At 45.0% G+C, this 25,335-nt stretch overlaps 1 protein-coding gene across 1 annotated transcript in view; it reads left to right on the plus strand.

The window, feature by feature from the left end:
- MYLIP (myosin regulatory light chain interacting protein) overlaps window positions 1-25,335 on the plus strand; it is a 42,380-nt gene that overhangs the window by 14,436 nt on the left and 2,609 nt on the right. The window contains exons 3-6 of the mRNA XM_086950150.1: window positions 16,069-16,254; window positions 19,306-19,503; window positions 20,266-20,430; window positions 21,894-22,314. Coding sequence (XP_086806276.1) covers window positions 16,069-16,254; window positions 19,306-19,503; window positions 20,266-20,430; window positions 21,894-22,314 — 970 coding nt within the window. The remainder of the gene's footprint in view (window positions 1-16,068; window positions 16,255-19,305; window positions 19,504-20,265; window positions 20,431-21,893; window positions 22,315-25,335) is intronic.

The following is a 25,335-nucleotide window of genomic DNA, read 5'->3' on the forward strand; positions in this document are numbered from 1 at the left end:
TATTTTTTCCCCTGTTTCTTTCACGTTGTGTCCAGACCATTAGGCCATTTCTCTTTATTACGTGCCTTAGCAACTTCCTCTTTCTGTTTTGGATTATGGTATCGTTAAACCCCCTTCTTCTTTTACCAGGTTAGTTGGTGAGCAAGTACCCCCACCCTCCTTTAATCCCACACTTCCTCCAAATCGTTGGTACAAGTGTATTTCAGGCACCTCTACTTGAATGAAGAGGAGTAGAGGCACTGGAGTCCTTCTTGATGTTACTACTGGCCACCTCTGTCGCTCATCGTTGAGGTTGCCTTCAAATGGATGAGATATCTACGGATAAGCTGCATGTAGCCTTTGCAGCAGAGCACGGTGTTGGCGTCCCGGCCAGCTCCTCCTGTTCTGGAACTGTATTGGATGAACACCTAAGGCATCAACCTGGCCATTCTTTGAACTTGTGGATGGTGTAAGAGCTGCTTCCTTGCTGGGCTCCTCACCTGCTTTTTGAAACCGAGGATTGTCCAGCCCTCTACCTCAGTGCATGCGTTACACCCCTGCTTTAATTTGGTAGTGCATCTTTATAAATGAAATAACCTTAATTTAAGAACCATCTGCTCGGTAGAAAAATGAACGCAGTCCTCTTTAATCTAGAGAACAACTTGCTATGTAGTTCTTTAGAACCAAAACTAGGCGAGTGTTGTATGAGGCAGGCAGCACGAACATGTCATCGCCGATGTGTGCGCTTTTTATTTTTTATTTTAAAGCTCTGGCTTTTCGAGACTGCTTTAGCTGTTTTGCAAGTCTGTTGATCAAAAAACCTTTGAGGAGTGGCGCTTGTTCTGTTGCCTTGGCCTACTTGGCTGTTAAATGTTCATGCATGACTGCACTGTACACACTGTCCACATCTACCTAAAATGGGTCCTTTCTCTTAAGTGACCAATCCAGTTCAAAGTGTTATTTTTTTTGATAACTTTTAACGCTGGTTATTTACATTGTCTTTAAATCGATTGCCGTTTTATAGATGGCGAGTCATTTTCGATTTTAATTAGGTCGAGCCTAGCAGCGCTTATGCACAGCTATGCGATGCATGGTGTATTCACATTCAATTCATTTTCGATTTTAATTAGGTCTAGCCTAGCAGCGCTTATGCACAGCTATGCGATGCATGGTGTATTCATATTCAATACATGAGCGGGCTTCAAGCCGGTCTATCGCTTGTCATTGGTTGTTTTGGATGCCTTGCTAAATTCCTTACTTTTGAACGGTAAATCGTGCCCATTTGTCCATCCTTTTGGTCTGTTGTTCCCTCCCACAGCGACTGGCCCTGTTACAAGGTTCATTTATCTAATGTCCGGTTCAGTTCGCTTCACGCACTATTTTTCCTGATTGCCTGCCTCGTGATCTGGAAATGTTGCAAACGCGAGCAGCTGGCCAGTGTTGCTGCTTTCCCCTCCCACCCACGGTTTTGTGTGTTCACCCCTTCGTACCTTGGATTTCACTTTTGATCTACAGAGTCTGTGTTACTGAAGATCGAGTTGAGTAGTCACAAAGTTAGAATGCTCGCTCCCTCTCACCAACTCTTTAGTTTTTAGCATTGTTTCATTTGCTCGGAGCTCTGTTTCTCCATTGCTGTAAACAGGGTTGTAAATCTTTTTCTTTATGTGGCGGCTGTGTCTCTGTTCTCGATGGTAATTTCTCATTCTGAGTCCTCTAGCCAGTGCTGCTTCTCTGGTGAGTGTAATTCCTCATTCTTAGTCCTCTAGACCGTGCTGCAGCTGCTTCTCTGGTCCCAGTGGCAATTCATCATTCCAAGTCCTCTTGGCAGTGCTACTACTCTGGTCCTGTCTGTAATTCTTCATTCTAAGTCCTCTAGACAGTGCTACAGCTGTGTCTCTGTACCCAGTGATAATCCCTCATTCTCCGTCCTCTCGACACAGTGCTGCAGCTGCTTCTTTTGTCCTGTTAGTAATTCCTCCATTCTAAGTCCTCTAGACAGTGCTGCTACAAGGGGTGGGTGGTAAACTCCACTCTGCCAGCAGAGTATGCTGTTTTACCACTCTGCACTACGTTTGAAGCACACAGTTGTACAAAAACTCTGCAACCTGGCACGAACTCCTAACAAGTAACTGGTACCTTTCGGTGTGAGTGGAAACGTTACCCTCCTGGCCCCTAATGTGCTCTCGATGGCCTCGGGATGTTCACTGTAGACGGCCACGAGTGCCCAGCTGAAGCCCCAGCATCCTGAGCCCAGAACCAACAAGTTCAAGCTGCTTGCCCAATCGGCGCTGCAGCCTCCGTCCAGTGAAGCCAATGCCGGCCAAGAAGAGGGGCAGAACTTCTGCTCGTGACGTTTGCTTTCCCGTGGCCCAGTGCTGAGCTCCTCTCATGGCAGCCATGGCCAGGAACTGGAGGTGGAGAGCGGTGGTGGAGGTGGGGGCTCCGAATACATCTGTAGCACAGCAGCGTGGCATGCTTGTGAGCGAGGAGGCCATGCATCTTCTCCTGGTCCCCTTGTTTGCAACTGTCCCCGCATGCCTTGTGATTTGGAGTGGTCAGTGGGTGCTCTATGCACGCTTTGCTGCAATATTGGTGACTGATTTTGGCTTAAGTTCTATTACTGCGACTTTCACACTGTTACTCATAAAGCACTGTCATCCCTTCCGACCACAAGTGTGTGGCATTGCTTGTTTCAAAATGCGCTGTCGTACCCACTGTAAATAAAATAAACTGCTTAATCACAGGCGCGAACAACGGATAGCAGACTTGGACATTTCTCCTTTTCAGGTCAATAAAATAACTAAACTGGTAAATAAAAGAAGGCAAATCAACTGAGTTGTTTCAGGCTCTGCTGCACACAGTTGTGTGTATCATTAGGTCACTGACTTGGCACTAGGCAGGGTGGACATACTCAACATTTCATCCTTTAATTTATAGATAACAGAATACAATTGCGCTACGTAATCATAATCACCTTGTATTCATTCGTTAGTAGTGATCGGGTTTGAGTGGCTCTCTATGGTACCGTTCTCTCACCTCTTTATCGTGATAGTGTGTTTAAGTTGGGTAGTTCAGTAGGTTGTGCGCCTCCTGCAGAAATCATCCTGTAGGCTCCAGGCAGTGGTTCTAATCCTAGCTGGGCTTACTTGGTCCTTCACCCTTCTGAAATCAGCACAGTGATGAATAGCATAGTAGTAGGTGGCTGTCGCGTAAGCAGGAGAGACAGTGCAGGCTGTGTTACATGGTCAGTGATTGCCTAGGGGTAACCAGTGTAGTCACACGCTTTTCAAAAGTGCCCAGCAAAGGGGGACCCACAGCAGCTCGCATCGATCCATCGTCACCCATTCACGCCCATTGATCCAGCGAGGTGCACAAAAGCAACATATTAAAGTGCTATGTAAACGATCAGTCTGGGGCTTGAGCTCGGATGGTGCAGATCCAGCGTAGCGAGTAGTAGAAAGTGCCCAGTAGCAATACAATATAGGCGCTCGCTCAGCTTCTATGGAGAGCGTACAGGCTGTGGGTCAGGGAAGGGGCTTGGGTACCCTAGAGTGAGGAACCTCAATACAGGGCAGGGAGGGCTGCTTGTGGCTTACACCTTCTCCTCGTAGGTGATTGAGCATGTGACGGAGGCCCTTTTCACATGAGTTCGGGGGGCTTGTATTCTTCAATACTTAACTTGCTTATTGCTTTACAGCAGACTGGTGGGCAATGCATTCCTTCCTCTAGTACAACATATTGTTTCCACTGGGGATCTGTTGCGAGTGTTGTGATCTGGCCTTAGCAGTTTGGGTGTGGAGATACGAGGCAGCAAGAAGATTTGAGTGATTTTCAACCAGTGCTTGAAGTGTATGAAACAACGGAGTCTCACGGCGCCTACTTCCTGATCTGAAGTCTATGTACAGTGTTTGCCTCTTCAGTATAGCAGTCCAGTTGTGATTGGGAAGCACCAGCAATGTGTAGTAGCCTGGCTGAGCAGTGCCGCATAACGGCTGAGCAATACACCGTCTGCCCGCGGAAATCCATAGTTTTTCAGTAACTCTGCGATCTCTTCCCAGACCTAGCTGCTACCTGCTTCTCTAGTCTCATCAGTGACTCCTCATTCTAAGTCCTAGATAGTGCTGCTAGCTGCTTCTCTGGTCTTTTATGGTCTGGCCAGTAATTCCTCATTCTACGTCCTCTACACAGTGCTGCAGCTGCTTCTCTGGTCCTGTCAGTAATTAATCATTCTAAGTCTCCTACACAGTGGTGCTACCTGCTTCTCTGGTCCCAGTGGTAATTTGTCATTCTAAGTCCTCTATGCCGTGCTGCAGCTGCGTCTCTGTTCATACATCCACTACACTCCAAGCCAAAACACGTAGATAAAAGATATTGTCATTTACAACTCCAATAGCTCCAACTCTGACAAATGTTAGAACCATTGCATTGACAAATGTTTGTTTTTAAAGTTGATGTAGTAACGCGCTAAGGGACATTGTAAAATTGTAGCTGCTGACAGTTTGAGTGCTTGGTTAGGTAATGATTTATCCTGGTCTCTTACACGAATGATAAAAATGCATGGCACACCTGATGGGCAAGTTATTTAGTAAATATCACTAGTAATGCTGCCAAACATGGTAATGTTTTTTTAATTAAAAGTTGTATTTTTTATTGTAAGTATATGGTGCTCACCTTAAGGGGTCTAAATGCTTTTTTTTTCCATTTTGTGGCATATGCTTTCAGCTAAAATAAATACCAATTGAACTAGCTTTTAGTAGGATAGACTCCTTGGTTTTGCCAGTGCTTTTTTCATGTTGGTAGAGTCAAATAACAATGAGTTTGCACACACACGCCGAGGGTTTGGAAAGTGCCAGAAATACGAACCACTTTTGCTGTTTATATTTGTCCCAGCTCTTGCGTAAAGCTAACTTTCTTCTTCAGAATATGATTTTATTAATAACTTTATTTTGTAGGCGGTCTTTATAGATTAATGGGTGCTCATTCTGCGATGGGTCATTATGTGACTTTATTCGCTTCAATTGTTGTATGAAACCCATATACCCTAATCTGTAACATTTAATCGTTACATAATTATTTAAGCTTACACAGTTGTGTGTGTGTGTATATGTATATATATGTGTATATGTATGTATATATATATATATATATATATATATATATATATATATATATTTTTTTTTTTTCGTTTAATTATAGCAAGGGATCAGTGGAATACTGCCCCAGTTCTGTGGACCTGAAATCACCACAGACCAGTGCATTTTTTTTATTTTTTTATCTGCTGATGAGGGTTCGACTGAACACTCCGTGGTTCCGAGCAGCTGCTCAAACATAACTACATGCGTGACAATTGACTGATGTGGGCCCTCTAAAGAGCGTCAGCTGCCGGATTATGGGAACAAAAGCCCATTTTTGATGCAGTTGGTTACCTATGAGTGATTAAGCCACCTCTCCAGGTAAACTTGTGGTGGGGTTATCGACCCCTCCCCTGCCAGCCGGCAGGAGCATCTGTTCAGAGTCCCTTCTGTGCCTCGAAGAAAGGAGCGCTTGTTGCCTTATGCTCTCTGCATGGCTGCCTTTATTCTCTCTCACGGAAAGACCTGCTCCTGTTACGCGACAGAAATGCAGCCCGCGCCCCTCCTTCTTCCTTTGCAAGGCGACTTGTCCACAGTTGTTCTTGTACTGAAACGATTCTGCTTATTGGACTTATGGTATAAAGTGGGTCATAATGCACTCATTTATTTTCTTGAGCATTTCTAGTGCTTCACTGATGCAGGGGTTGGTAGTGTTTTCCGGATTAGAAATACGTAGGGGGGTAAGGAATAAAGTAACAACTCAACTTTGGTGGTGCATGCTTACTAGGCAGAGGATTGCTATTGTTTCTGGAGCAGATGCTCATTTAATTTATTTTTTCTTTCTTGAAATACGGCTGAGCCACGCGGTGCTTAATTTGAGCCGGTGGGTTATGGTGCTGGGCACAGGCACAACACCGGCACTTATGACAGTTTGCCACACGGTGGTGCTGTCAGTAGAATTCAGAGATGAGCACAACAGCTGTTTATTAATTCAAAACGCAATAAGATTGACTAATATGTACTGCCCAGGCCATTTTTTATAGCTTTGGGGCCTGGAATTGTCCGACTTCTGGCGGGGGCAGCGGGTGGTGCAAGCTGCAGTGGCCTGACTAGAGCCCTGGCACATATAAACACTTTTTTTTGTTTGTTTTTTTACACAAATTAGGCCCTGGAGCCTTGGGAATGCTATAGCCTAGACCCTGCTGCTTTGTACAATTCGCTGCACCCCCTTGCCAAGGAGGATCTAGGTTTTACAGCTCGGGTACCACAGGCAGCAGCTTGGGGTGTTGTATGTTCTACATATATATATTACTGTACAAATGAGCCACAGAGGAGATGTAGTTAGCCCCTTTAAAGCATCTAAACAGTAGCATGAGCCAAGGCAATTTATAGGTAAAGTATCCCTGCACCATGGTGCATCTAGCTCATCTTTTAATCACGAACACTGTATACATCTGGCCCCTTCCCACTGCATGTGCTGGCCATGTGTATCCTGGAGGGTCTTGCTCCATGTTTGTCTCCTGTGTAGCTGTGCATCTGTCTATAGTAGAAAGCGCCATGTAGTCTTGAGGACTCAAGAACATAAGATTTCTATTTATTTTTCAGGTCTGCTGTTAGCCAAGACCATTTAAAAAAAAATAAAACTAACTAAAACGATATAATATTATGCTCGCTTATAGGGCAGGCATGCAGCCAGTCACCTTCATCCATTGACCTGTTGTCATCGTTCACATGTTTTTTTTTTTTTTTTCTTCACGATACAGCATGGAAACGTGGTTGTGAGTGAGGGCATTCTTCTTCTCTTTGACAAGGAGCACATTCACACTCAAAGCAGTTCCTCAAAGTAGTTCTCTTCAGTGACCTGTGCTACTACGAAAATGTTTGACACCCCAAAAATATGTTTGCTTCTTGCCATTTATTTATTTATTGGTATCGTTTTCGTGGGGTATATTGATAAGGGTCTGAAAGCTTCCCCTACAATAACGTTTTATAAAAAGCCAGGACAAAACGCAAGCATTGGCAAAGACAAAAGGCTGGCATCCTACCCCAGACACTTTGGTTTTGCCAGTGTTTGTTTTGGTTGTTGGCAGTTCCTACGACGGAGTAAGCAAGTCTGATCGGGGCAGATGTGTGCCCACTGCTTTTTTTTTTCTCCGCAGTTCACATTTTCGAAGATCAGTTTGCAGTAGAACTTCGAGTAGGGAGCAATAGTGGTGCTTCTCTGCTCTGCCATTGGCTTGAAGCAGGCTGGACGGTTATTGGTTCTGAGGCGCTTCTGTTTAAATGCCAAATCCCTTCCCATGAGGGGCAATGTACCAAGTTTATTTCAACAGAAAACAAGCATTTACAATGCAATGGTTTCGCCTTTGGAAAAGTTAGAGTTATTGGCATTGCTCATGACATTTCTTTTTTTTTTTACTTATAAATAAATGGCATTGTTATTTACATTGCCAACAGCTCTCACAGCCCACACAGCCCACACAGCCCACACAGCTCTCAGAGCCCACACAGCTCTCAGAGCCCACACAGCTCTCAGAGCCCACACAGCCCACACAGCCCACACAGCCCACACAGCTCTCACAGCACAGCAGTTGCTCTCAGTGCAAGTGTGCACTGAAGCAGGTACTGTAGTAGAATTGGCCTATACCATGTACTGCACTGTGACATGTGTTTTGGAGATGTGTCGTGCTCGTGGGTGGTGGTCCACAGTGGATGCCCCTGCCAGAATCACCCTCGTTTGTCATCTTCCTTGCAGGAACTGGAATATGGTTGCGGTGCTTTAACATGCTTTGTGCAGACTGTGCCTTTAGCGGTGGTGGAGGCCTTGGAAACACAATGGTTAAACACTCCCGCCATTACCTGTTCCCCACATCCATGGAAACAATCCACAGCCAGGATTCATGGAGCAGACTGAACAGGTATTGTGTGCGAAAGCTCAGCTTCCCGGCTCTGGCTGGCGCCCATGCTCACTGCTCGGAACAATGAGTCTCTCTAACCGTGGGGACCCAGGTTGGGCATTTTTGCATCATGCTATTTTACGAGGCACAAAGAAGGCCTGTGTGCGCGGGCTCCACTACAGGGTGACGCTAGTAAAAGCAGAGACGTGCAAACATGTGCCCCCTGCCCCTCTTCCCTAAGTCAGCCCAGGGGCTGGCTGGTACTCGCAGGCAGAGTGACAGGAGGCCGAGGAAAGGCAAGCATGCCTATTAACTTTCACCAGCCATACAACCCGCCTGGCAGCCTGAGAAATGGCAGGGCTGGGAGCGAGCCTTTGAAAGCAAGTGACCAGAGGAAATTAGGGCTGGCAGGGATTTAACCCTTCATGAATCACGCGAGAAATTATGTAAGACCTCTTTTCCAACCATGTTTGACATTCAATTAGTAAGGGGTGGACTGGAAATGCCGATTTTACTTCAGAGTGAAACTGTTGACAACTGGGCCAGCTCTCTGTTCATTGGTTGGAAAGTGTAACAGCTGAATTTTTAGGGCCTGTGCGAATCATGCAATGACACAAATTCCATGTATTTTGTTATACTTTTTTCCCCTTTACTTTGCTCATCTTTGTCCACCCTTGCAATTTATTTTAGCTACTAGTCTTGACCTCTCTGCAGATACAGATCTTTAGGGTGCTGTGGGCTAAAGGAGTCTCTGTGGCCTTAGTGTGTACATTGCTGCCTGTTATTCTTACTGAAAGAGAAACCCATCCTGCAGTAGTTCACGTGTGCCTACAGATATGTCCCCCCAAAGAACATTTTCTCACATTCCTTTTTTTAATCACGTTTATGTTTTGGGTGCCATTTAGATGTTTGCAAATCAACCTGCTAAGTTATGTATGTGTCCAAACTACATTAAAATGACTTCACTGGCTCCCAGTGGAATGGAAGGTCAAATGCATCATGCCTGAAGAGCTTTGACAAAACAGGCCAGACTATCCTGGGAGAAAGATCCCCCAAGTGCACCCATAAAACCTCCCACATGACTGCCTCTATGTCAATTCACAAACACGGCTCCAGGTTCTGTGGTGAACTCATTGTACCACTAGTGCCACAATCAACCTATCACCTCTTTAGAGTACAGATAAAAATTGAGCTCTCCACGGAAGGCGTGCATGAGCTGGGCCGCAGCAGTGAGAGGCCACAACCGTCAAACTCTTTCTTACTGAAGGCAAGTCACAGAAAATATGCTACTGGCCGCACTCGCGAATATAAGCACACTCGCGACTAACTACCATCCTACCGCAGAAGATCTAGGAGTGTTTAACTTTATCCATAACTCTATATATAGCCCATAATCAAGGATATTTACTAACTGTACCACAACTTGTATGCACAACAATTCGATAGTGACTACTAGGTAACATAATAGAAGTAAGAAAATCTAAGAAAAATAAGCATAGATGGAATAAAATAAAGAAAAGACAACGACAAGGGAGAGGAGAGGAGAGGAACGGAATGGAACAGAACTTTAACAGACCACTAAGAAGCTGTGAGGTGTGTTTTTTTCCTCATTGCTTCCCATCCAAAAAGCTGCCTCTGAGTGCCAAGCACTGTGAAACAGTGTACTGCTGAATGCTGGTGCTACAGGAGCAACAAATAAAAGCAATTTCCACACTAACTGGAATATTGAGAGTGGGGGTAGCCAATCATGTTCCTCAGACTGTAGTCAGTGGATGTCAGTCATGACTCTAGGCCCCATCTGCCACACTAGACAAGTGCCTTTTTAGAAGGAATAACTATATTTTCAATAAAATGTTAAGTATTAACCTATGCCCAGGGCCACTGGAATTATGTGACTATGCAGCTGCTGCGTCTTTCGCATAATTGTGGATTTGCCACATTTGCCTCAAAATCCGTCAACTGCTGCATAATTTGCAGATTTTAACAAAGAAAAGATTCTAGTACAAACAGACCAAAAGTTACTAAAAGTGTGCCAACAAGCTTCCGACATAGTGGTAAGTCTTTGCAGACTGGTCATTTGTCAACTGCTTATTTCTGTATTTCTGGGTTAAATTGTTAGTAACCTGGTTAAATCTTTGCCCAGACAGTGTTATCATGAGCAAAAATTACAAACGAAGTAATACTATCACAAAAAGTGTTGCATTATTCTGCATAATTTGCCTTTTTTTCCACATAATTTAAACAACCCTGCCACATAATTTGGCCCTACAGTGCCGCAAAATTCCAATGTCCCTGCCTATACCTCCTTAGGAGCGCCCTGAGGTGCGGGCCATTAGCCAGGCGAAGGCCTATAATTGGCTTCATTGACTGACTTTGTGTTCAGTAATTTTAAGTGATCTGGCTTGCCAAATTTTTCAATCTGAGACACTACAGCCCACATTATTGACTAGTATTCAGCAATATTTCTTCCACTTCTCCTTACTGATTTTTCCCTTGTTTTGGATGCCTCCAGAATATCCCGTAAAGGGATGAATATACGAAAACAAGTTTTTTTCCGAAAATAAGCCCATGTAGCTTTGCTAAAAATTGAATAAACTACAAACCCTATTTTTCGTAAAACTTCCCAAAAGACAGCCAAGCGCGTGTCTTGCACATGAGTGCCTCGCTGTAGCAGTTACTGCTTGAATTGCCACAGATATGTAAATGAAAAACAGACCGGGATTAATGCAGAACGCTTTCCCTCTCAAAGTGTTTGTCAAGAAGATGAGCGCGGAGTGTAAAGCGAAGCCACAACTCGCACGCTTTTCATTTGTGTGCGGTTCGTTCTCTGCACAGAGTGTGAAAAGAAAAAAAACATTCTGTCAGCGCAGATGTGTTTTTGACACTTACGCCATCACCTTTTCTGCAAATATGGTAATTTCGAAGCAGGGAAGCGAGTTGAAGAGCGAGCGCCTGAAAGCGGGCGGGCTTGAGGCAAGCTAAGCAGGCTGCCCGTGGAATCCGTGCTGGCGCCGATTCTAACGTGGGAGAAAGGCTGTAGGTTCACGGGCTCTTGCTCACTTTTCACCTCAAGAGGTAATTCTTCTTCGTGGGGCCCCTCCTACAGGGGTCCTTTCAACAGCGGCTCCGCTCTATATGGGCCCTGCACTATTCCGGATGGACCCCTTCTATCGGGACTCCTTCAAGGGTCCTTTCTTTAAGGATCCCTTCATTATGGATCACTTCTAAGAAGATTCTTAAAAGAGGGGTACCTTGAATACCCCCCCTCCCCCCAATATACAGAGGTTGCATTTGCCATACACAAAACATTGATGGCTTCCTAAGTGTTAATTACGTTCACGTATTCACGCTCCTCCCCCCTCAGGCCCTCCAGCTGACCATTCACTAGAGGACTTCCACAGGCCAGATATTTTCACTCCTATTCGTGAAGTGGACAACACATGAGCAGGGGGTCCAGCCGGCTATGTCATTTGCCTAATAACAGCTGTCTGTGGGTGCTTAGAAGCGACTGAGCTGCGGTATGTACCGCTAGATAAAGCCTTCACTATATACTATTGGAATTATTCCCTCTACAAAATGAAAAACACTGGCGCATATTAGCAACAAGCTCGTTAAAATTATCGAAACTGCCGCTAAAACTGCGATAATTTTAACGAGCATCTTGCTAATATGCCCCGAAGTATGTGAGTGGAGCTGAACCATTCCCAGACACTTGAAACACCAACCCGCTGCCGTCAATCACAGACCCCGGGTGTCCCGCGTCTGTGGACGCCTCTTCCCAGCACCATTAGTACCTCTGCGCCCCTTTAGTTGACACCGGGCCTGGCATCGCTGTGAGGTTCTCCCACATCTCTTGAAGTAAGGAACCTTCCTCTGTAGTGTGAAGTTTCAATTGTGTTCACACACCGTTCCTCAAGTGACACGGCTAGTGCCTGCGAGAATGCTGACCCCGCCCGCCCGCCTCGCGCTCTATTCCCCAGGCGCTATAGCTCGAAGCACTCTGTCGCCTCAGACTAAATACAATATCCCCGTCTGCCCGGGACCTGTTTAGGTTACACGAAGGAGCTAAGAGGGGATTCCTTCCTCGCAGCCTCGGGCTCCTCAGCTGCAAGAGCGGGTGGAGGCTGGGGGCTCCCGTTTACATTACCAGGCTCAAACACACGAATGGTTCTAGTTTACAAATAAAGTCCCTCGTGTGATTAATCCTGCGAGCCGAGGGCTGCTCCCTCCAAATGCCTCGTGGTCAGACTCGTGTCATCCTCTTTGGTGGTTGTCATAGTTATGTCAGAACGTTTGGTCGCCCTTCGTTTACAATCCTGTGCGACACCACTGCCTTGTAAAAAGATGCACAGCTGCAAATCACCGGGATACAGGGTTTTCTTTGGGTTTTTGGTGTGGCAGCATTCGTTCTACCCTGCCTCGTATTCGGAGCACTCCTTTGCAGTTGGCACTGTCTACGGGTGACTTCTTACCCAAAAAGACGGCTTCTAGCTTATAGGGAAGCAAGGGACACACACGTGGATCATCTTCCCAGACGTGAGCACTCAGTTCCTACCTCCCTAGGAGAAAAGGGGGGGATACGGCTACAGCGCCGGGCCCTGACAGCACACGTGCGGCAATGGCTGAGTACTGTGCCTAGAGCAGAGCTTCTGGCCGCGCTGCGCTGTGACACTCGCTGGAGGCAAGCACTGATCCTGCGCCCTGACTGCTGCCGGCTGAAAACACAGCACAGCGCGGGGAGCCAGGGGAGGGGGCGGAGAGGAGCAGCAGCGCCGACGCTTCCCTCCTCGCAGCTCGCTGAGAGATAACAGAGGACAACAGCAAGCAGCAGCAGGTCTCTCCACACTCTCGGCGCTGCCTGACAATGGGGAGCAGGCAGCGCACACTGCGCTGCACCCCCTCCTGCCTCACCCAACACACGCAGCACATGCAGGAAGCGTTTACGGGAGGAGAGGAGGGGACGCTCGCCCGGGGCCATAAATCCACCTTTACAGACAAACACTGGGCTGTTTTATAGACCTCTTTCAAATGCAGCACATGCTTCTCGGAGCTCGAGCCCTGCTCCCCACACATAAAGATCTCACGTCCTCACGGCAGTTCTGCCTTGCTCATCGGCGGGAGAGGACGAGTGGGGCGGGAGAGGACACGGGAGGCGGAAACGTGCACAGGACAGCGAGGAGGGGGGAGGGGGGACGGCGGGAGGAGGGACACAGAGTAAGGCAGGACAGCAGCAAGCACGGCCCGGCCGGAGGAGACTCGGGGGCGTTCCCGGCGTCGCGTGACGTCGGCAAAAGCCAAAGAATCTCGGGAACGCCCCCGTGTCTGGTCCGGCATTGATGGACAGGCCCCTCGTCCAATGGCTAGGCTCCATTTATGGAGCTAGCCAATGGGACGGGGGGGCGTGTTCCAGAGTGCTTACTGTACTCAATTGATTTCTCTGGAGGAGGAGCCTAACGGCTCCGTCCCCCAGCGAAACCTAAAAAGCGTGAGTTTTCAAAGGCTTAGGTCATGAAGAGGAAGGTTTCTAAGCCCTGTTTAAGCGCGAGACAGGTTACTGGTGATGAGTGTGTAACACTAAAGACAGGGTACTGGAATTATGTGGCAGGGTTGAGTAAAGTATGCGGCATAAAAACACAAATTATGCAGCGCATTTTGTGATAGCTGTACTTCATTATTTTGTCATTTTTAAGCGTGTTGACCCAGTCAGAGCATTAGTTGTGCCTTCTCAGTACCAGTAAAACCCAAATATAGCAATTAGCTACAGAAAGATGAGCAGTTGACCTTTGCAACGCGTCGCTGCTTTTTTAACTACATTTTTACCCATTTGAGCTAGAAAAGATGTTGTTGTTAAAATTTGCAGTTCATGTGGCAGATGGTGGATTATGTGGCAAAGGTGCAATAATACGAAAATCGCCGCGGCCGCACAGCCGCATAATTCAGGCATTACTGGCTTGCGGTGTAATTTGGCAATAGTATTTTGGGGAGTGCTTTTACCTTATCTTTTGAGGCGATATATGGGTTTATCAATTTAAAACTGATTTGCTGGTGGTATTTGGTGTAATTGCTATACAAATTGGATGACGGATTGGCAATATCTCTGTAAACCGTAAACGTTTGAGCTCCAAAAATAGGATTGTGGCATGTGGTTTTCTAAATCTGGTCAGTTATGGTTTTGTTGGTGTTTTCAAGTACACATGCATGCAGTGAATGTTGATCACCTTGTCCTGAGGTGGAGCAGGCTATCACGGCGCCTTGCGCTGCCAGGTACAGAACAAAAGCGCCTTTTAATCTTTGTCTGGGTATGCTGGAAGAAAGCAACCATGTTGTTTTTTTCCAGATAAATGTACAAGAAGTCAGGTGCGGCTTTATGGCCTGGCCCTTTCTTGGAATTTCGGTCTCGTTTGTTGGCTGCGGTGCTATTCGGCTGACTTGTCTTCGGTTTGTTTTTACCCGTTGGCTGATCGCTCACGCGTTAACGACTTTTTTGACTCTATTCCAATCTTTGTGGTTTTGTTTTTCACGCCTTCCTGCCTTTTGTTCATGTGACGTATTAAAATGTATTTTTGGTTTTGACTTGTTTCTTTTCTTCATGACCCACTGATTCAAAAGCTGCTGGTGGTGTTTACTAATTTGGTACACTGATTCGCCAGGCCATACACAAAAGGCTGGAAAGCGTCTCCCTGGAAATATTTCCCCTGGCAGCTACGGTTTAAGGATTCTCTTGCCCGGACAAGTTTTCTGAAAAGCTGCTGGAGCGGGATTGAAAGAATGCAGTGGGTGTCACTGGGCTGGCAACCGCGTGGCCCTCGAAAAAGGAGAACATGTAAAGTATGGGCGGGACCATGGAAATACAGAAGAGGGTAGTTTGGGGGAAGCTTTCCCAGGTTTGTACAGTGCGAAATGGCAGCCCCGAATGTTGTTAAATTCTTTCAGTTTCGTATGCTAGTAAACCACTCCAGGAGGCCGAGCACGCCCCGTTGAGCACCAGGAAGCGCTTGTGCAATGTGTGCCTCGCAGGCAGAGGTGAGGGGGAGCGAATTATTCACCCTCATCTGCCAGCTGAATCTGCAACCTGTTTTTCTTTGTGCTCAAGTGTTCAGACCGGTTTGATGCTGATGAGACTGATAACGTGTAAACGCAGGAGTTTATCCGAGCTGACTTTCTGCTTGTAATTTATTATCCTGGTTAGAAAACTTGTACGATGATCATATTAACGTAGCTTCCTAACGCGCTCGCTTGGGGGTAGTTTCTTTTGTGCTGGTGTGATCTTTGCTTGCTTGTCTTCGCGTTAGAACTTTGGCCTTCCTAACGTTGTGGCTCCACTGGAGCCCAGTAAGGCGCGTGCTTGCGTACACACACACGCACACCTCCACACGGTTGAAGGGCCTCTGCTGTTAGTTGGTACCTGAAACATGCCATATCTACTGCGGCTAATGTTTGAAGGTAAAGTCGTTATTTTTATCTTTAGTCCATACAGTTTGAGTTTGACTGTTCCTATTGCGACAGGACCAGGGCTGATTTGCATAGGAGTGGTCTCTGTCTAGAGTGGCCCAGTGAGCGAAAAAAGATGGCCCTGTCTGATCGCCAATGGCTGGGAATAATTGAGGCATCCTTCCATTGCTTTTAGTTTTTGCTGCAGCTTTTTTAAGCTCCCAAACATCTGGGTGAATACCGCCATCTTGTGGCTAGTATGTAAACATTTGCTCATATCTAGAGTGTGAGTGCTTCAAAATGAAACATTTGTTATGCATTTGTATATAACAAGGGAGTTTCTTTTCGAAAGTTAACCAGTGAAATAAGACCATGTAAGCAATCTATTTCAATTGTTTTTTCTTGACCTTGTCGAAAGCCCTGTTTTGTTGTTGTTGTTTTTTTTTTTATATATAATTTTGTGCAGTTAATTTAGCAGTCCTCGGTAATGTCAAATGAATCTGTTATGAGTTTGGAGTCTCATCTGGCAAGTAAAATGGCCTGGGAAACATAGCGGGTCTCCTGGCAGGAACTCGTCTGTTACAAAAGAAAAGATGCAGCATGCTCTGACAGAACATTTCAACCTGTTCTTCTGCCTGTTCAGATCCTCTTCTCAGAAGCTAATGGGTTTTGTGTTTCATCTCTTGCAGGCATATGTTTTTCTTGCACGTCAAAGAGGATCTGCTGGCAGGTAATCTGCAGTGTTCCCCGGAGCAGGCAGTGGAGCTCAGCGCTTTGTTGGCACAGATGGAGTTCGGGGATTACAACCAGAATACTGCCAAGTACTGCTACCCCGAGCTGTGTGGGAAGGAGCTCGGCACCGCCATTTTAAACCGGTAAGAGGCTGGCGGTGGCGCTTAGTGGGCTGAAGGAATTGCTTTGAATTCATTTCTGGCCCGTGGAATGTGTGGCATGAGAGCGACATGGCAGGGCTTTGTGGTTGGGGATAATTGTTATGTTACTGAAGGGCAGAAGTGATATGATCTTTCATTGGGACGGTTTTGACGAACCCTACTCTCTGTAGGGCCTACTTGACATGCTCCCATTAAAGCCTCAATGCTGTAATTCGACTCTGTGCAAATAATGCAGGTTTATGTATAAGCACCTGCCCGCATCACTGCTCCATGTGCTTCCAGCACGCATCAAGGCCACTCGGTAACTGTGCACATAACTCAATAGTTAGCTCTCCATGTTTGGAATGCTTCCTTCCATCCATCTGTGGGTTCTCTTCAGGATAAGTTGACTACTGTGTATCTGATAGGTGACTTCATAGCTAGAGTTACCTAATAGGTGGATTCCCTTTTCCTTTATTGCATTGAAGTGTTCTCCTTTAGTTCCAGAATATGTATGTTTTTTTTTATTTTAATAGCTACGAAAATGTATTTTAAACTCTGCTTCCCAATTCTTGTAAAAAGTTTGAGAGTGTAAGCCGATTACAAATTATGTGGTGGGATATCTCTGCAGACTTCCGCAGGAAACACTACCATACACAATTAGAAGGTTTACCAGGTTTGAAATTGTAGATCAAATGCCACCATGGCAGGTAACCACAATCTGTCGGGAATTTCGAGGAAAAAAGATGTGGTAAACAGCCTGGTAATTCCAGGACCCATGTGTTCCTCATTCAGACCTCAAAAATGCAATTGACTAGTACAGGGTGGAAATATTTCGTAGTGATTATGGTAATATCGCATCCGGTATTTCTATGCTCTCTGTACAGGTCAACTCTGACTCAACCCCTCTGTACAGTAAACTGGGATAATAAGTGTTCTTTTCTGCTACTAGGATGGCCTCTTGGCCCTGTGATCCGGAGTCTTACTTTCTGCATGGTTGTCAGCTATCTTGGCGACTGGAGCCCGGATCAGAGAGTGTTTTTGACATCCCCTCTTAACTAGCAGCTGGTGGCGTAAGTGTTATTCCTGGTTTGAAAGAATGAAATAAACAGTGATCAGGGCCTAGTCAGTTTTTGGAAAACCAGCTGTATTGTTTAATTCGTCTGTGTCCTGATTCCCACTCTGGGAGGAGGAAACTAATAGTGCGTTTGTGCCAAGTTGGGCCTCTCTCATCCCACCTCCCTACAAGGATGCAGTGTCACCGATGGTGTTTGTGAGAGTGGCCCCACTGGACGTTATCTTCCAGACTTTGCACTTTTACTCACTCTTCTGAGAAATAAAAAATTCCTTCCATAGGTGACAATAGCATTAACGTCCTATAACGCTTTCATGCAGAGGTTCCTTTGGCATGCATGGAGTCCATTTTCCCCGAGGTCACTACATATAATTTTTCGTGATTTAAAAATCCCCATGGCTGCTATTCATATCACCACACTCACTGAAATGTCAGCAGAAAATCAAAAAAACCCTCCTAGAAGAAAGGAGGGTTGGATGGTCATAGTTTCGATTTGAGGCGTATGGAGTGCACAAGAGGACACAGCCTGTGTGGAAAACGTGACCATCTGGACTGGGTTGAAGAGAAGGTGGCCAGCAAATCTGTTAGGTGCTTATTGGAGAGCCGACCAGACAGAAGGGTTAACTTTTGTGTGTGTTTTTGTCTTTGACAATGTTTTCCATAAACAAAAAAAACCAGTTAGTTTATTTTGGAAGACTATCTTGACTTGCGTGTGTCCCATTCCCATATTATGTGAAGGTAGTGCCGCCTTGCACCTAGTTTCCTCACTCTTCTTATGCATTACTGAAAAGCAGATAGCTAAAATGTTGAAACTGAGATCGTCCTGCATTTCAATAGAATATTTCTGGCCCATTGGTGGCCTTTTCTGCCTCAAGGCAGTATTCTTCTGTGTTTTCTGCTTCCTTCGCACCAGGCCACTTGTTTACAGCCAGATATATTCAGATATTTCCAATTCTGAGGGGGATGGAGGGTTCTTGCCAAAAGCAAATAGCGTAATTATCTCCCCATCTTTCTCTTCCATTTTCTAACACCCTCAAAATCTCCTTTGATCCACTGCCCTCCCAATCAGATTTCCCCACCAACTGGTAATCTTCTGCATCGTGCTTCCTTGTTTGCTTGTTACTATTGTTTTTCTATCTTTCTGTTTTACTATTGTTACTATTGTTTTTCTCCCTTGCGATCCTTAAAAATATTAATTTCGACAGAGGTCCAACAATACTGCTTAAGCTTTATGCATTTAATTTGCCCATAAAAAGCGATATTATGGGATTTTCATCTCTCCCTGTCTGGCTGGGTGCCATGATGTGACTCTGGCACTGCCAGTCGAATTGCCTCCACACATGGTCTTGTTGAGAAGATTACTCCATTAGAACACTTTTATAAAAAAAAAAAAGTAACTTTTTTATTTGCTCTTTAAAAAAGTAACCCTCTTACGTCATGGCGACGCTTTCCTTTAGATCCTTATGTTCAGTTAGGCATTCAATATCAGGCGGCTTCCATCTCTGACAACTGCAATAACCATGGATTATAGTTGAATTTATACTGATCTTCAGACCCAAGCCACCAAAGCGCATTTGTGGACAGGTGTGCTTGGATGGATGTGTGTTCCTGTGGTTATTAGTTTATTGTTGAATAGGGTTATGCTATTAAATGTCTTTATTCTATCTGCCTCAGTATATAGTGGAGCGAAAGGAAGGCGAACTAGGACACTGGGGTTTGTAAGATGCTAGCATAAGTGCCTATGTGGACAGTGTGGTTGTGCTGTGCATAAATGGAGGAGTCTGCTTGTGTTCTGTTGCTCCAGACTTGTAACTTCGCAATTGTGCAATGGAATACTGGGTTGGTGAATTCTAGAGTTAAATACACACGTCTGTCAGTTACACAAAAGTTGCACTGATTTACAGTGTGTATTATTGTATGTTGGCTTATTATCTTAATGAGTTGCTGTTTACTTACTTGGCTCTTTCATCTCCCCACAGTATCACTGCAAAACACAAGGCGCTGGAAGGGGTGAGCCAGGCGTCTGCTGAGTACCAGGTCCTTCAGATCGCTTCAACTCTGGAGAACTTTGGGATGGAATGGCATTCTGTGAGGGACAACGAAGGGCAAAAATTGATTATCGGCATCGGACCCGAAGGTGTATCCGTCTGTAAAGAAGACTTTAGCCCTATTAACCGGTACATATTTCCATGTTCATCGTCTTGCAAGAGGATCATCCTTCCATATTGTCGTTTGGGAGTCCTAGTTCAAAGTATCGAAGCTGTACAATTTGACAATATGTATTCTTGAATTGAACTGTCTCTTGCTGGTTATTGAGACCATTGCAGTTCCTCACTGAGCTATTCAACCCTCTTTGTGAGGACTACATCTTTCTTGCACATGGTGTACTAGTAACTTGATACCCAGGTGAAATAAGATGCTACTATGTATTGTATTTATTATTTGTAACGCGCAACTGTCACCCTACGAGTATCCTGGCGCCCACACTATGGTGATGGTTATCGGGTCTAAGTTGGTATCACTAATTCACCATATATGTCATTGGCAGACTTGATCACACCACGGTACCCCCATTCAAGATGCAGATGATTCCACTTATTTTAGGCTCTTCTTTGATGTTCCCTTCATCCCATGCCCCTGGTACCAGCGATTGATCGTATTCTGGTTTCAGATAGGCAAATGGAACCCAGTAAATAATTTTTAACTCTGAATTTTCTATTTGTTTGATTTGTGCCCCCGACTTCATCACTCACTCTGGTGCTTCTTGAAATAATTAAGTTGCGATCAAGTAGTTCAGTTTTCATGCTTTTGCATGATCCACCCTCTCGCAGAATATTTATCTGAACGTAGACATGTATTCAGTGTTGATGTTCCTACATGTTCTGCACCCTTTCTAATTTGGTGGCATAACTAAAGTTAGTTTGTTTTTCCTGCTCCAGAATTACGTATCCAGTAATACAGATGGCGACCCAGTCGGGCAAGAACGTCTACCTGACGGTCACGAAGGAGACTGGCACGAGTATTGTGCTCCTCTTCAAGATGATCAGCACGCGGGCCGCGAGTGGACTCTACAGGGCAATAACGGAGACCCATGCCTTTTACAGGTGTGTATTCCAGTCTGTTGGTGGCACATACTATGTTAGTAGCACCTTGTATTGTGTGGTTGCATTGTCCAGTAGTTTTTTCTTTATACGCTTTGTAATGGGATACTCAAAGCAAGGAATACCAGAGTTTAAAGCATATGTATGGTCCTGCATAGCACAAGTATAGAGTGAAAGTACAGTTCTACTAGGAAGCTGAATCTACTATGCCCTGGTGGCAGATCTATTCGAGTTGTGATGGAGTTTGTAAAACTTTGAAGACTATGCAATCTCCTATAGCCTGATGCTTCTGTTTCTAAATGTGCAGGACTCGTTTTTTTCCCCTTTTTTTTGGGCCATTCATATAGCAAGTTTTCAGAAATTTAAAAAACTGTCCCTTTTATTTCTTACCCTGGGTGAGACTAAGCGTTTGCCTGAATTGTGCGATAGGAAAAACAAGTTGGGGTTTGGTGTGGTTGCCAGCAGGCGCCCTTCCGCATCATTAAATCCCTCTTCACTTTTTGCACCTCTTGTTGGCAGCCTTCGATGGGTTGATTCATCAATGCCACTAGAAACTGAGTCCCAGCGGTCAGTCTGGACACTTGACTCCTTTCACAAACAAGTCAATTCACATGAAAATACTACCCACCCCTCGCACCACCAAGGGCTCAAAAACATTTTGAGATGTGCTTTGGATGCAGAAAAGCCGTTCCAAAAAGCCCCAGAATAAGTCTATTCAAAGAAGCGATGGTTGTCGAGTGAGAGCGGCTGATGGTGGGCAAGAGTGGTGCTTGACTGTAGAGCTGATGAGCGTTTGCTTGAATCATTAGCGGGCAACTTCATATGGGTTAGAGTCGGAGTTGATGGGGCAGCAACATTCAGTTGATGATCAACTGCCGTTTGTGCAAGATCATTCAATTGTGACATTTCTTCAAGTTGGTAATTTTCACAATTTATCTGTTAATTTTGGGATTTAATTTTCTGCATAGTTTTGGGTTTGGTATAATCAATCATGTGCTGCATAATCTGCAGATTGTAACAACAAATATATTTCTATCTAGGACAAATCAAAAGTTACTTAAAATGTGGCAACATGTGTTCCCGTGAACTGGAAGGCCTTTGGCAAAGGTTGGCTGGGCATCTTTCAGTTGGTTATTGATGTTTGCTTGTTAAACTAGTATTAATGAGGTGAAATGTTTGCCCAGACAGTTACCAAGTTTAAAAATGAACAAAATGAAATTCTATCCCAAAATATGCCCCATTGCGCCAAATAACTTCCCAGGTCTTAATGCATAATTTAGTTAACCCTGCAGCATAATTTGGAATTCTCCTGCCACTTAATTCCAGTGGTCCTGGTAAATCTATAAATATGTAATTGCATGTTGTATTTAAATAAGAGGTTTTCCAACATAAAAAAACACGAAACTGTAGAGTACAACTTGTTGCGAGCAAACACCCTTGTTAACACACTTTCCATTTCATATTAGATGCGACACCGTAACGAATGCCGTCATGATGCAGTACAGCAGAGACCTGAAAGGCCACTTGGCCTCTTTGTTCCTGAATGAAAACGTTAACCTTGGCAAAAAATACGTCTTTGACATTAAGCGGACTTCAAAGGAGGTGTATGACTATGCCCGGAGGGCTCTGTACAATGCTGGCATTGTGGATCTGGCCCCCAGCAGTAACCAGAGTGCCACAAACTCTCCTCTCAAGTCTTCAGAGCATGGCCCGGACTGCGACGAGTGCGAGGGTCTCCACTGTCACCAAACCAAGGCCCTGCAGGAGAAGCTGCGTAAGCTGAAGGAGGCCATGCTGTGCATGGTGTGCTGCGAGGAGGAAATCAATTCGGCCTTCTGCCCGTGTGGCCATATGGTGTGCTGCGAGGGGTGTGCTGGCCAGTTACAGGTAACTAGCTTCTTTGTGCAGGCATCCCACGTAATGAGTGCACGTGTTTACCTGATAATGCATTTACTGGAATCTTGTTGTCCTAATGTAATGCCAAGGTGTTTTAAAATATTGGATTCCGTATGCTATTCACCCCACTGCCTGCAGGGTCTCCATTTAGTTAGCCTGTAGTTGGGAAGGATCTTTATTCTTGATTGTACTTGGCCTTGGGTGTGAAATCTATCCTCTTGAAACTCCATTGTCTACTTGGATCCTCTAAAGAAGTTTTTAAATTGACCAGTTTTGGATGTACAATTTAGTGGGCATGGAACTCCATGTTTGATTTTTAAATACTTGGATTTTTACCTGGCCACACTTATCTGCTTTTGCACCATCATAAAGCAGAAAGCAGAAAGATCATGACATTTCTATCTTTGAGATCTGGGTTTGCATATGATCTCATCCAGAAGGTTGTGATGAATAAGACCAATTTATCACCCAGCACAAGAAATTTGACATTTTCATCTTTTAATGCATGTGGAGCCCTCCTCCTCTTAAACCTGGGTAAAAATACAGGTGCAGACCTATAACGCACACCTCCTTGGAGGGCGTGTACTTGCTGAACTTGTAGCTTTGTAAGATGCTCATAGAGAGGGGGATCCTGGTTAATGTTACATCTCGAGAACCCTTTTACATCAGCAGGGTCTTAGCTGTCACTCATAAGCCGTGATTGTAATAAACAATGTTTGGAACCTATACCAGGTCTTCATTGTGAGACACTATCTTCGATCTGATGGCACATAGTGGTATACCCTGTTAATAAAAATGTATTAGATCTTCCATCCTTTAACACTTGTACGATGTTGCCCTGAACCTTGTTCATTTAAAGAAGAGGAAGCTGCTTTAAATTTGCAGCATCCTGTGTTCTAACCTGTAGTGAATGGGATGTGGTTTGAACATTTTTGCTGTAGACCATACGTTGGGACATTATTGGTGCCCCTCTCTTTGCATTTATTTCTTCCATTGTGAATGCTGGGTTGGACTGAGCAGGGTTGTGTGGTTAAGGTTTTATCGAACCTCTTTTAGTAGCCAGTGACTTTTTTATCAGTGGGGTTCTAGTTTCTGAAGAGCATGTTGTGGCCTTCATAATGGATTGTGCTAGAATTGCGAGTTGCAGTGTACTTGAATTTGATATGCTAGAAATCCTTTCGGATAAATTCGTAAAATTTAACATTGCATATACATTCATGTGCATCTCAAGAAAAAGACTGCATTTACAAACTTTGACCGCCCCCCTCCACGCCCAAAAATGATATACTGAACATAGAGAAATGGTTAAGATGTGAAGTTGGAATTGGTTTTAGCCAGGTGACTGCAAGTATGTGGCAAATTACTCTGCACAATTTGTTTTACAAAATAAACTGATGTGCACTTGTATATAACTGCGTCCATCATTTGTTGCTGCAGCACTTTTCGCCTTAAGTGGGATGGGTATGCCCAGGCGTGGATCACTTGCTCACTGTGCCACTGGATTCAAGATAGCCTGGCTGATAAGGGGTGTTCTATTCTGAAACCGGTTCCAGGATGCTTGTTTCTGATCCAGGGAAGACCTGGCTTAGCAGTTCGGGCTGGTCTGTTCCCATAAGGAGCAGCGTCCAGACTGATTTGCACACGGCTAGGTCCAAACTGGGGTGGTATAGTGATCATGAAAACGATGGATATAACCCAGATCTCTTGACTGAGGGTGAATGTTTGACTTATTCAGCATTCCGTCCATCGTTTGTTGCTGCAGCACTTTTATATTACAGCATTAGTTAGTCTTGGTGAGATGTAGCCTTTCCGCTGCTATTTTCCAGAGACTGTTAGTACTATTTGCTTATGTTATACAAGTCAAGTCACCATTATTAAGACTAGGACCAAGTAATCTAAGAGCTTGTGACTCAAGAACAATATCGCCTTGCAGAGCCTTGATTCAGGGCCGTGCTGCAGTAAAGACCTTCTGCAGACGCCAACTGTATCATGCACGCACTGGTATCACTTATCTTTTTTCGAAGTGGAAAGTATGCTATGGAGGTACGCACAGGTCCGGTGCATAACGCATTCTGCCGTATCACATGGTGTTCTGTCACACCCCTGTAGTGAAAATGCTATGATATGGGTGATGTAGCCATAGACCTCGAATGTTTATTCTAATGGTGGATTCCACATACTTTGGAATGATAAATGTATGGCCCACACCTCCCCCTGCTACTCCCATCTTGTCACATGACTCTTTTGTGTAAGTTGCCCTTTCCTGTTTCCCACATCCGGTTTATTCCTAATGTGCTATGGTGACTCTTCCTTTTTTTTCCTCTACTATTGGCAATGAAAATGCAGCACACTTTAGCCACTGTGTAGTGCTTTCACGTTTGTGTGGCATTACTTTCCTGATGTGAGCTACAATGTTTCCACATCTGTGTTCAGCCGTGTGTTGGGTGCACTGAGATCCCCCACTATACACTACAGAGCACATCATTTTAACGTGTGCCTTCACACGGGGTTTTTCTCGCGTCAGAAAAGGCAGATATTTGAGCCATCTGGCACCCCGTATTAGTGATCTGCTAGCGGTCATCTTGTGACTCTTGGTAAACCAGCATCTGCAAATCAATAGGTCTTGCATTTACGTGAGTTTGAGCTATTGGCATTGTATATGATAATGCCTTATATTTATGTTTTGGTATTTAAAACAGAAATAAAAGCCATTGTCAATTACAATGCCAATAGCTTAAACTCTTGCAAATGGGAGACCTATTGCATTCCCAATGCTTAAAGGCATGGTTGAGTTGCCCCATTCTGCCTCCCATGGCTCCTGAAGAGCGCCCCGTTTGCTACAAGTTTTTAATAAATAAACAAGTTGGTGGTCACAACTGTACACGAAAGACCCTCCGGCCCTCCTGCAGTAAGAGAAACTCATTTAAGAAAACAGTGCTTGCAGACTAAAGAAGACGTCCATTATAACAGCTGAAGTAAAAGGGCCAGTCCTCGTGGGAGGTTACAAATGAG

The sequence above is a fragment of the Lissotriton vulgaris genome, unplaced genomic scaffold, assembly GCF_964263255.1.
Source record: "Lissotriton vulgaris unplaced genomic scaffold, aLisVul1.2 SCAFFOLD_1755, whole genome shotgun sequence".
Taxonomy (NCBI): Eukaryota; Metazoa; Chordata; class Amphibia; order Caudata; family Salamandridae; genus Lissotriton; species Lissotriton vulgaris.